The sequence below is a fragment of the Stenella coeruleoalba genome (genome assembly GCF_951394435.1).
Source record: "Stenella coeruleoalba genome assembly, chromosome: 12".
NCBI classification, from domain to species: Eukaryota; Metazoa; Chordata; class Mammalia; order Artiodactyla; family Delphinidae; genus Stenella; species Stenella coeruleoalba.
This window is the reverse complement of record NC_137158.1, coordinates 2,545,587-2,558,499: the sequence shown is the minus strand read 5'-3', so window position 1 is coordinate 2,558,499 and position 12,913 is coordinate 2,545,587. Positions and strand designations below refer to the sequence as shown.

Here is a 12,913-nt window from a genome sequence, read left to right as displayed (position 1 = left end):
ACAAATAGAACTACCATATGACCCAGCAATCCCACTACTGGGCATATGCCCTGAGAAAACCATAATTCAAAAAGCGTCATGTTCCAAAATGTTCATTGCAGATCTATTTACAATAGCCCAGAGATGGAAACAACCTAAGTGTCCATCATCGGAGGAATGGATAAAGAAGATGTGGCACATATATACAATGGAATAATACTCAGCCGTAAAAAGAAACGAAATCGAGTTATTTGTAGTGAGGTGGTTGGACCCAGAGTCTGTCATACAGAGCAAGTAAGTCAGAAAGAGAAAGACAAATACCATATGCTAACACATCTATATGGAATCTAAGAAAAAAAAATATGAAGAAACTAGGGGTAAGACGGGAATAAAGACACAGACCTATTGGAGAATGGACTTGAGGATATGGGTAGGGGAAAGGGTAAGCTGTGACAAAGCGAGAGAGTGGCATGGACATATATACACGACTAAACGTAAAATAGATAGCTAGTGGGAAGCAGCCGCATAGCAGAGGGAGATAAACTGGGTGCTTTGTGACCACCCGGATGGGTGGGATAGGGAGGGTGGGAGGGAGGGAGAAGCAAGAGGGAGGAGATATGGGAACAAATGTATATGTATAACTGATTCACTTTGTTATAAAGCAGAAACTAACACACCATTGTAAAGCAATTATACTCCAAATAAGATGTAAAAAAAAAAGGCCAGTGTTGAGACTCACACTAATTACAAAGGGGAAGATCACCTCCCAGGGGAAAAAAAAAATGCAATACAGGAGACAGCTTCAAGATGGTGCAGGAGTAAGAAGTGGAGATCACCTTCCTCCTCACAAATACATCAGAAATACATCTAAACGTGGAACAAACCCTACAGAACACCTACTGAACGCTAGCAGAAGACCTCAGACCTCCCAAAAGGCAAGAAACTCCCCATGTACCCGGGTAGCGCAAAAAAAAAAAAGAAAAATCAGAGACAAAAGAATAGGGACAGGACCTGCACCAGTGGGAGGGAGCTGTGAAGCAGGAAAGTTTCCACACACTAGGAAGCCCGTTCATGGGCGGAGACTGCGGGTGGCAGATGGGGAAGTTTCAGAGCCGCGGAGGAGAGCACAGCAACAGGGGTGCAGAAGGAAAAGCGGAGAGATTCCCGCACAGAGGATCAGTGCCGACTGGCACTCACCAGCCCGTGAGGCTTGTGTGCTCACCCGCCGGGGTGGGCGGGGCTGGGAGCTGAGGCTCCGGCTTCGGGAAAAGGTATGGACCTGCCTAAGAGGCCAGAGACCATTATTTTGGGGTGCACGAGGAGAGGGGATACAGAGCACCACCTAAACAAGCTTCATAGACGGGCGCAGGCCGCAGCTATCAGTGCAGAAACCAGAAACGGGCATGAGGTGCTAAGGCTGCTGCTGCCACCACCAAGAAGCCTGTGTGCGAGCACAGGTCACTATCCACACCTCCCTTCCGGGAGCCTGTGCAGCCCACCACTGCCAGGGTCCTGTGATCCAGGGACAACTTCCCTGGGAGAACGCACGGCGCACCTCAGGCTGGTGCAACGTCATGCCGGCCGCTGCCGCCACAGGCTCACCCCACATCCGTACCCCTCCCTCCCCGCGTCCTGAGTGAGCCAGAGCCCCCTAATCAGCTGTTAGTTTAACCCCCTCCTGTCTGAGTGAAGAACAGATGCCCTCAGGTGACCTACACACAGAGGAGGGGCCAGATACAAAGCTGAACCCCAGGAGCTGTGCGAACAAAGAAGAGAAAGGGAAATCTCTCCCAGCAGCCTCAGGAGCAGCAGATTAAATCCCCACAATCAACTTGATGTACCCTGCATCGGTGGAATACCTGATTAGACAACGAATCACCCCAAAATTGAGGCGGTGGACTTTGGGAGCAACTGTAGACTTGGGGTTGGCTTTCTGCATCTAATGTGTTACTGCTTTTATGTTTACCTTAGTTTACTATTTAGAGCTTATTATCATTGGTAGATTTATTGATTTGGTTGCTCTCTTCCTTTCTTTTTTTTTATATATATATTTTTCCCTTTTCTCCTTTGTGAGGGTCTATGTGTATGCTTCTTTGTGTGATTTGGTCCTTCGCTTTTACCATTTGTCCTAGGGTTCTGCCTATCCTTTTTTTTTTTTAATAAAGTTCTTAATGCTTGTTATCATTGATGGATTTGTTTTAACATATGGTTGCTCTCTCTTTCGTTTTTTACTTCATTATTTTTTTATCTTTAATAATATATTTTTTACTTTAATTACTTTATCTTTCTTTGTTTCTTTCTTTTTCTCCCTTTTCTACTGAGCCGTGTGGCTGACAGGTTCTTGGTGCTCCAGCTGGGTGTCAGAATTGTGCCTCGGAGGTGGGAGAGCTGAGTTCAGGACACTGGTCCACCACAGACCTCCCAGCCCCAGGTAATATCGAACAGTGAAAGGTCTCCTAGAGATCTCCAAATCAACGCTAAGACCCAGCTGCACTCAATGACCAGCAAGCTACAGTGCTGGACACCCTACGCCAAACAACTAGCAAGACAGGAAGAAAACCCCACCCATTAGCAGAGAGGCTGCCTAAAATCATAATAAGTCCACAGACACCCCAAAACACACCACCAGATGTGGACCTGCCCACCAGAAAGACAAGATCCAGCCTCATCCACCAGAACACAGGCACTAGTCCCCTACACCAGGAAGCCCACACAACCCACTGAACCAACCTTAGCCACTGGGGACAGACATCAAAAACAACGGGAGCTACGAACCTGCAGTCCGCAAAAAGGATACCCCAAACACAGTAAGCTAAGCAAAACGAGAAGACAGAGAAACACACAGCAGAAGAAGGAGCAAGATAAAAACCCACCAGACCTAACAAATGAAGAGGAAATAGGCAGTCTACCTGAAAAAGAATTCAGAATAATGATAGTAAAGATGATCCAAAATCTTGGAAATAGAATGGAGAAAATACAAGAAACGTTTAACAAGGACCTAGAAGAACTAAAGAGTAAACAAACAATGATGAACACCACAATAAATGAAATAAAAAATCCTCTAGAAGGAATCAATAGCAGAATAACTGAGGCAGAAGAACAGATAAGTGACCTGAAAGATAAAATAGTGTAAATAACTACTACAGAGCAGAATAAAGAAAAAAGAATGAAAAGAATTGAGGACACTCTGACACCTCTGGGACAACATTAAACGCACAAACATTCAACTTACAGAGGTTCCAGAAGAAGAAGAGAAAAAAAACAGGGACCAAGAAAATACCTGAACAGATTACAGTTGAAAACTTCCCTAATATGGGAAAGAAAATAATCAAGTCCAGGAAGCACAGAGAGTCCCATACAGGATAAATACAAGGAGAAATATGCCAAGACACATATTAATCAAACTGTCAAAAATTAAATACAAAGAAAGCATATTAAAAGCAGCAAGGGAAAAGCAACAAATAACATACAGGAGAATCCACATAAGGTTAACAGGTGATTTTTCAGCAGAAACTCTGAAAACCAGAAGGCAGTGGCAGGACATATTTAAAGTGATGAAAGAGAAAAACCCACAACCAAAGATTACTCTACCCAGCAAGGATCTCATTCAGATTCAATGGAGAAATTAAAAGCTTTACAGACAAGCAAAAGCTAAGAGAATTCAGCACCACCAAACCAGCTTTATAATAAATGCTAAAGGAACTTCTCTAGGCAGAAAACACAAGAGAAGGAAAACACCTACAATAACAAACCCAAAACTATTTAAAAAATGGTTAATTAGGAACACACATATCAATAACTACCTTAAATGTAAATGGATTAAATACTCCAACTAAAAGACATACACTGCCTGAATGGATACAAAAATGAGACCTGTATATATACTGTCTACAAGAGACCCACTTCAGACCACAAGCACTTTCAGACTGAAAGTGAGGGCATGGAAAACAGTATTCCATGCAAATGGAAATCAAAAGAAAGCTGCAGTAGCAATTCTCATATCAGACAAAATAAACCTTAAAATAAAGACTATTACAAGAGACAAAGAAGGACACTACATAATAATCGAGTGATCGAGCCAAGAAGATATAACAATTGTCCATATTTATGCACCCAACATAGGAACACCTCAATACATAAGGCAAATGCTAACAACAATAAAATGGGAAACTGACAGTAACACAATCATAGTAGGGGACTTTAACACCCCACTTTCATCAATGGACAGATCATCCAAAATGAAAATAAAAAAAGGAAACACAAGCTTTAAATAATACATTAAACAAGATGGACTTAATTGATATTTATAGGACACTCCATCCAAAAACAACAGAATACACTTTCTTCTCAAGTGATCATGGAACATTCTCCAGGATAGATCATATCTTGGGTCACAAATCAAGCATTGGTAAATTTAAGAAAATTGAAATCATATCAGGTATCCAATTCGACCACAACACTATGTGACTAGATATCAATTACAGGAAAAAATCTGTGAAAAATACAAACACATGGAGGCTAAACAATACACTACTTAATAACCAAGAGATCACTTAAGAACTCAGAGGAAATCAAAAAATACCTAGAAACAAATGAAAATGAAAACACGATGACCCAAAACCTATGGGATGCAGCAAAAGCAGTTCTAAGAGGGAAGTTTATAGCAATACAGTCCTACCTCAAGAAACAAGAAACAACTCAAATAAATAACCTAACCTTACACCTAAACCAATCAGAGAAATACGATGAAAAAAACCCCAAAGTTAGCAGAAGGAAAGAAATCATAATCAGATCAGATATAAATGAACAAGAAATGAAGGAAACAATGGCAAAGATCAATAAAACTAAAAGCTGGTTCTTTGAGAAGATAAACAAAACTGATAAACCACTAGCCAGACTCATCAAGAAAAAAACGGAGAAGACTCACATCAACAGAATTAGAAATGAAAAAGGAGAACAACTGACACAGCAAAAATACAAAGGATCATGAGAGATTACTACAAGCAACTATATACCAATAAAATGGATAACCTGTAAGAAATGGACCAATTCTTAGAAAAGCACAACCATCCAAGACTGAACCAGGAAGAAATAGAAAACAGAACCAGACCAATCACAAGCACTGAAATTGAAACTGTGATTAAATATCTTCCAACAAAGGCCCAGGACCAGATGGATTCACAGGCAAATTCCATCAAACATTTACAGAAGAGCTATCACCTATCCTTCTCAAACTCTTCCAAAATACAGCAGAGGAAGGAACACTCCCAAACTCATTCTACGAGGCCACCATCACCCTGATACCAAAACCAGACAAAGATGTGACAAAAAAAGAAACCTATAGACCAATATCACTGATGAACATAGATGCAAAAGTCCTCAACAAAATACTAGCTAACAGAAACCAGCAGCACATTAAAAAGATCAGACACCATGATCAAATGGGTTTTATCACAGGAATGCAAAGATTCTTCAATATATGCAAATCAATCAATGTGATACACCATATTGACAAACTGAAGAAAAACCATATGATCATCTCAATAGATGCAGAGAAAGCTTTCGACAAAATTCAACACCCATTTATGATTAAAACCCTCTAGAAAGTAGGCATAGAGGGAACTTACCTCTATGTAATAAGGGCCATATGTGACTAACCCACAGCCAACATCGTCCTCAATGGTGAAAAACTGAAACCATTTCCACTAAGATCAGGAACAAGACAAGGTTGCCCACTCTCACCACTATCAGTCAACATGGTTTTGGAAGTTTTAGCCACACCAATCAGAGAAGTAAAAGAAATAAAAGGAATCCAAATGGAAAAGAAGATGTAAAACTGTCACTGTTTGCAGATGGCATGATACTATACATAGACAATCCCAAAGATGCTACCAGAAAACTACGAGAGCCAATCAATGAATCTGGTAAAGTAGCAGGATACAAAATTAATGCACAGAAATCTCTTGCATTCCTGTACACTAATGATGAAAAATCTGAAAAAGAAATTAAGGAAACACTCCCATGTACCACTGCAACAAAAGGAATAATAACTAGGAACAAACCACCCTAAGGAGACAAAAGACCTGTATGCAGAAAACTATAAGACACTGATGAAAGAAATTAAAGATGATACAAACAGATGGAGAGATATACCATATTCTTGGATTGGAAGAATCAACACTGTGAAAATGACTATACTACCAAAACAATCTACAATTTCAATGCAATCCCTATCAAACTACCAATGGCATTTTTCACAGAACTAAAAACAAAAATTTCACAATTTGTATGGAAACACAAAAGACCCCGAATAGCCAAAGCAATCTTGAAAAAGGAAAATCGAGCTGGCGGAATCAGGCTCCCTGACTTCAGACTATACTACAAAGTAATCAAGACACAATGGTACTGGCACTAAAACAGAAATATAGATCAATGGAACAGGATAGAAAGCCCAGAGATAAATCCACGCACATATGGTCACCTTATCTTTGATAAAGGAGGCAAGAATATACAACAGAGAAAAGACAGCCTCTTCAATAAGTGGTGCTGGGAAAACCAGACAGCTATATGTTAAAGAGTAAAATTAGAACACTTCCTAACACCGTACACAAAAATAAACTCAAAATGGATTATTAAAGACCTAAATGTAAGGCCAGAAACTATCAAACTCTTAGAGGAAAACATAGGCAGAACACTCTTTGACATACATCACAGCAAAATCCTTTGTGACCCACCTCCTAGAGAAATGGAAATAAAAACAAAAATAAACAAATGGGATGTAATGAAACTTAAAAGCTTTTGCATAGCAAAGGAAACCATAAACAAGACCAAAAGACAACCCTCAGAATGGGAGAAAATATTTACAAATGAAGCAACTGACAAAGAATTAATCTCCAAAATATACAAACAGCTCATGCAGGTCAATATCAAAAAAACAAACAACCCAATCCAAAAATGGACCAAAGACCTAAACTGACATTTCTCCAAAGAAGATATACAGAACGCCAACAAGCACATGAAAGAATGCTCAACATCACTAATCATTAGAGAAATGCAAATCAAAACTACAATGAGGTATCACTCCACACCTGTCAGAATGGCCATCATCAAAAAATCTACAAACGATAAATGCTGGAGAGGGTATGGGGAAAAGGGAACCCTCTTGCACTCCTGGTGGGAATATAAATTGATACAGCCACTATGGAGAACAGTATGGAGGTTCCTTAGAAAACTAAAAATAGAAATACCATACAACCCAGCAATCCCACTACTGGGCATATACCCCGAGAAAACCGTAATTTAAAAAGAGTCACATACCACAATGTTCACTGCAGCTCTATTTACAATAGCCAGAACATGGAAGCAACCTAAGTGTCCAAAGACAGATGAATGGATAAAGAAGATGTGGCACATATATACAATGAAATATTACTCAGCCGTGAAAAGAAATGAAATATAATTATTTGTAGTGAGGTGGATGGACCTAGAGTCTGTCATACAGAGTGAAGTAAGTCAGAAAGAGAAAAACATAAATAGCATACGCTAACACATATATATGGAATCTAAAAAAAAAAAAAAAAAGGTTCTGAAGAACCTAGGGGCACGACAGGAATGGAATAAAGATGCAGATGTAGAAAATGGACTTGAGGACACAGGGAAGGGGAAGGGGAAGCTGGGACGAAGTGAGAGAGTGTCATGGACATATATACACTAGCAAGTGTAAAACAGATAGCTAGTGGGAAGCAGCCACATCGCACAAGGAGATCGCTCGGTGCTCTGTGACCACCTAGATGGGTGGGATAGGGAGGGTGGGAGGGAGACGCAAGAGGGAGGACATATGGGGACATATGTGTATGTATAGCTGATTCACTTTGTTATACAGCAGAAACTAACACACCATTGTAAAGCAATTATACTCCAATAAAGATGTTAAAAAAAAATGCAATACAGTGCACGTACTACATACGTTATATAACACATCAGTTAGGTCTGGGACAGCACTACTTAACTATACACAAGGTATTTCTGTGTATATAAACATTCATACGTGATACTTCAGGGTCACATTTTAACAATAAATTGTTAACGAAAAAAACCCTTGTTCTTGAAATCTTTTGGCATTTGAAAATGAATATTAAAGGACTATAAACTTATAAAATTTTCATTCTGACTTAACCTGGCTCCACAAATTACCAATATTCATAAAACCTTCAAACTATGCTTTTGAAACGTGCAAATGTAAGAAAAGATGCACTTATTTTCCCATCCTTCTGATTTACAAAATATAAGGTAATTATGTAAGTTGATAACTGGAGGAAATGAGAAAAAAGCAGAAGAGATCAGGAAAAATCAACAACAAAAAATTTAAGAATAGGCTAATGGAGGATCAGTAACAAAAAAACACAGAACAAAAAGTCTGTTGCTGTGCACTCTGAGGTGAATTACTACATCTGTGTATAGCGTTTTTCTCTATGGCTAAAAAATATGTTTTGATATAGACAAACACATATTTGTAGATATTTTGATAGAGACAAACACATATTTACAGATAATCTTACATGTCTATTTTCTCTTCGTCTCCAAGCAGCTAACTCTTTAGAAGCTAGTTCTTCTGGACTCATTCTTATAAGGTGATCAGGGGTTACTTCTCCTTTTAGCACTTTTTTAAATAATATCTGGAGGTATTTAAAAATGGGAAGGAAAGGAGAGAAAAACATTTTTAAAATAACGAGGAGCTGCTGTATAGAAACTTGTAATAAATGAAGATGAAATTTTGAAACCTAATTTACAAATGTTTAATGATTCACGTATTACCTCCTGCAAAGAGAATAAATGACAGTCTTGTGTTCTAGAAACTTACCATCTAAGGTAGCTAAATACACATTTTGTATAAAAACCAAGACACAATGGAGAAGCATGTATGGTGAAGTCATTACAACATCTTTGCAAAGTTGTATTAAGTCTTCCCAGGGACAGACACTGTCACAATAGCCAACCCATGACTATATGAAAGATACTGCATAAAAGAACTTTACTGAATGTGATGTCTTTCATAGTTTTAAGATTTCATATGTTTAAATCCTAACAGGCTTACAGGGGACTCCAGAGCAAAGAACCAACTGTTAAGAAAAAACCTGAAGGAAGTAAATATTTACTTGAAGAAAAGCTTTCAGATTACGTAATTCAAAAAGTATCTGATCCCCTGCACCATGATGGCAGATTGTACAATGTAGATTTTTCTTACGTAGCTGTTAGCATACTTCAAGAAAATACCTCATATCACACACTATGGCAAATACCATTACACAAACTGACAAACTGATATCACTCGTGTGAAAACGTTGTAAAACTTAAACAAATGTGTAAGGAGTTTGCATCTACACCCACAGCTTTCAGATTTCCTCTAAGTCCCAGGAAAAGATTAAGGATTCAATTAAAGTTTACTCCACTGCTAAGATTCTTAGAACTAGTCATATTTAAATTAATAACAATATTTTAAAACAGCTTTCTTTTTTATCAAAATGTAAATTATTTTCTTAAGCAGTGTAACTCTATTTTCAAATTTACATCAGAAGTATTAAATACATAGTGTTACAAATTTTGGTTTAACAGTGTTTTTGAAGAATACATATGAATGAATTTTTTAATAAACTGGATTAAACAAGGGACATAAAGGAAAGAAAATTCACATCAATCGGGTTAAGATAGATTTAGTATTTTATATTTTAACAGACATTGCATAACACTAGTCACCACTGTTCAGAATTCATAACTCAGTTCAGTAGCAAAAGACTAGGTCTCACTTCAAGAAATAAATTATAGATCTATTGTATGAAAATCATAAATCTCTACGTATTAGGAAAGTTGGAAGCATAAAGATCCAGACATGAACAAAACATACTTACATTGTTTTTAGGATCTTTCAGATTGAACATCAAACTTCTATATTTGTTCTTATATTTAGCATCTGTGTCCCGAAAAAAAGAGAAAAGCTCTTTTTCAATTTTTGTGGCAACTTTTGCTGCCTTTTCCTCTGGTACCTTCAAATTTGAGTCTGTAAGTCTTAAAATTAGAATAATTCAATTATTTTCCAAATACATGAAGCGTATATTATTCAATCTTCTACAATAGCAATGCGTGTTACCTTTTCATAAGAATATCTTTGAGAGAATGCCGGACGCTCTGTCGGATCTGGTCTGTGGAAGGCTTGGAGGCAAGAGCCGCCGGAGGATGTGCACCAGGGGGGCCCTTTTCGGTTTTCTTCTTCTTTGTCTCTTGCTTCTCATGAGCACCTAATTTAAATAAATATCAAAACTCACTAAATTGCTTTTAAAAAGATATTTTCCTTTTTAATGCACAATGTAAGTGGACTGATTAAAAATCACTATTTTAAAATCATAAGATCAGACTCCATATTCCACACTGAAATATTCCTGACATTGAAATTCTAATCTATGTATGATGACAGATGATAACTAAACTTATTGTAGTGCGTCACTGTGCAATATATACATATATCAAATCATTACATTGTACAACTGAAACTAATGTTATATGTCAATTATACCTCAATAAGAAAAAAAAAGTTCTAAATGAATTTTAATTAGAAATTAAGTGAGTAAAAAGTGGCCCTAATGCTATAAAATGTATATACCCCTTTCCCATATTAGATAATGGTTTTTAGAGCTACTTTTCATATATATATATGAAATATATATACCTGTAAAAAACTATTTAGAAAAATTGATCTGAACTTATTAGGTGTGCAGATAATGTAATGTCCTTACTAATACCACAAAATTGATGAATCTCCTCTGGTTTTAAAACAATTGTGTTAATGTGAATGTTAAGCTTTTCCAATGATTTTTCATTCCATCATTACTAATTTATGCACATCTTCAGAATCTCAGTGTCCTACAAACTCCTCATTCCAACAATTCTTAAATCGATCATTTTTTTTACCATTCATGTCCTCACTTTCCCACACAACCAACTTTGGCCAGGTAGCCCAACACCTGCCATTCCGTTGCAGCCTGAACATCTTACTTCTCTCTCCTTTAAACATCAGCATTGGCAAAAACCACAACCTGGTGAAAGCTAACTTTTATCCTTCACCCAAATAGCCAACAAACAGCTGAAGGTAACTGGAGAAAGTAAGCACTGGTGCTGACAGATCTCACTTTAAATTTACAACCACAAATCTCAAATAGAGAGCTCAATCTGCCACCCTAATCCTATTAAACTGTCCTAGTAAATTTGCTCTCCCACTTTCCAAAAACGTATTTTATGCTTTTTCTCCTTTCTTCTCAAACCAATGATACCTCCAACTTGGACCTCATTTGATTTTCTCACTTCATATTTCACTGAGGAAGCAAAGCAGTGTCAGCTATTTTCCCATCACCAAACCTACTAACATACCTCATGTGTCCCCGCTCCTTCCACATGCAGCTTTCCCCACTGTTACAATGCATCAGCCGTCCTTTCCTATGACCAACCCCTCCAGGAGAATCCTATTCCCCTCTTATCTCTTCATGGATTTTGAGCCTCAACTATCGCCTCTCTCTGTCGCCCACATCATCAAATTCTCTCGCTATTGGATCATTCCCATTAGTCTTACAAACATGCTATAATATCTCTTTAAAGAGAAATCCTGACCTCATATCCACCTCTAGCCACTACACCATTTCTGTTCCCTTTAACAGCAAAATTCCTTCCAAGAGTTATTCATAATCACTATCTCCAGCTCCTCACACTCCATCCTTCCACACGCCACTGTAACTGGCTTTTGTCCCCACTGCTCCACCAAAACAACTGTCTAGACAGCATCTGACACAATTGATCATCACCTCCTTCTTGGAACTTCACCTGACTTCCAGGCCACCATGGTCTCTTAGTTCTCTTACCTCAAAGGCCATCTCTTAGTCTCCTTTGCTGGATCCTCTCTTCCTCCCAAGTTCTAATTGCTGACGCACCCCAAGGCCTCTGCTTCTGCCCCTTCATTATCAAACTCTCTCTGTAGCTCTTTATATCTAAGTGCTTGATTTAAAATAACACCTATGCACCGACAGATCCCAAATTTATATACCATTGCCCAAAGTCCAGACTCATCTGCCAAAAATTTACTCAAAATATCTCCACTTGGATCTCTGATACCCATCTCAAAGTTAAAACACCCATAACATATTTTTCAATTTTCCTCCCCAATCTCTTTCTCATCTCTGCAAACAGCACCAACACTGATCTAATCACCTCCTAGGTGATTAGAAAGAAGACTAATCACCTAGTCTTCTAGGTGAAGACTCTTCTTTCCTTCACCTACCTACACCTAATCCAACAGCAAGTTCTGCCAAGTCTACTATAAAATATATATGAATCTGACCACTTCCCTCACTGTACCTCTGTTCCAAGCTACCACTCTTTCTTTCCTAGGATACGGCTAAAGACTCCTAACCAGTCTACTCTCCTTCTCTCCTATCCTCCTACAGTCCAGGCTCCACAGAAAACCACAGTGAGCCATCACTCTCTTGTACAAATTCCTCTAAAGGTTCCCCATTATATTGAGAACAAAAAAAAGTAAACTCCTGTCATGTCCTCAAAGTTCCTACATAATTTTGTCTAAACTCACCTTCCACCACCATTCTATCCCTCGTGTATTACATTCTAATCATTCCACAGGGATTTTCTTCCTCCTCAAATGCAGAGGCTATCTCCACCTCAAAGCCTTCAGCTTGGCTGTGCCCTCTATGGATTCCTTCCTCCCAAACAACTCTGCATTCCTTTAGATCCCACAGCACATTACCACCTCCATTCTCTCTGAAACAAACTCCCTCCCACTCTCCTTGACCTTGACTCTCTATCCCATTACTCAACTTTTTCTTTATAGTGCCTAAATTCTCTAAAAATAGCACACCATTTTATCTGTCTACCTGTTATC

The 12,913-nt window shown here is 38.4% G+C and overlaps 1 protein-coding gene across 4 annotated transcripts in view; it reads right to left on the bottom strand.

The window, feature by feature from the left end:
- PHF3 (PHD finger protein 3) overlaps window positions 1-12,913 on the bottom strand; it is a 107,416-nt gene that overhangs the window by 22,747 nt on the left and 71,756 nt on the right. For all 4 annotated transcript variants that reach the window (XM_079939096.1, XM_079939097.1, XM_079939095.1 and 1 more), the window contains 3 exons: window positions 10,124-10,271; window positions 9,885-10,041; window positions 8,538-8,654 (listed from right to left, as the gene is read on the bottom strand). In XM_079939096.1, the coding sequence (XP_079795222.1) occupies window positions 8,538-8,654; window positions 9,885-10,041; window positions 10,124-10,271 (422 nt within the window). The remainder of the gene's footprint in view (window positions 1-8,537; window positions 8,655-9,884; window positions 10,042-10,123; window positions 10,272-12,913) is intronic.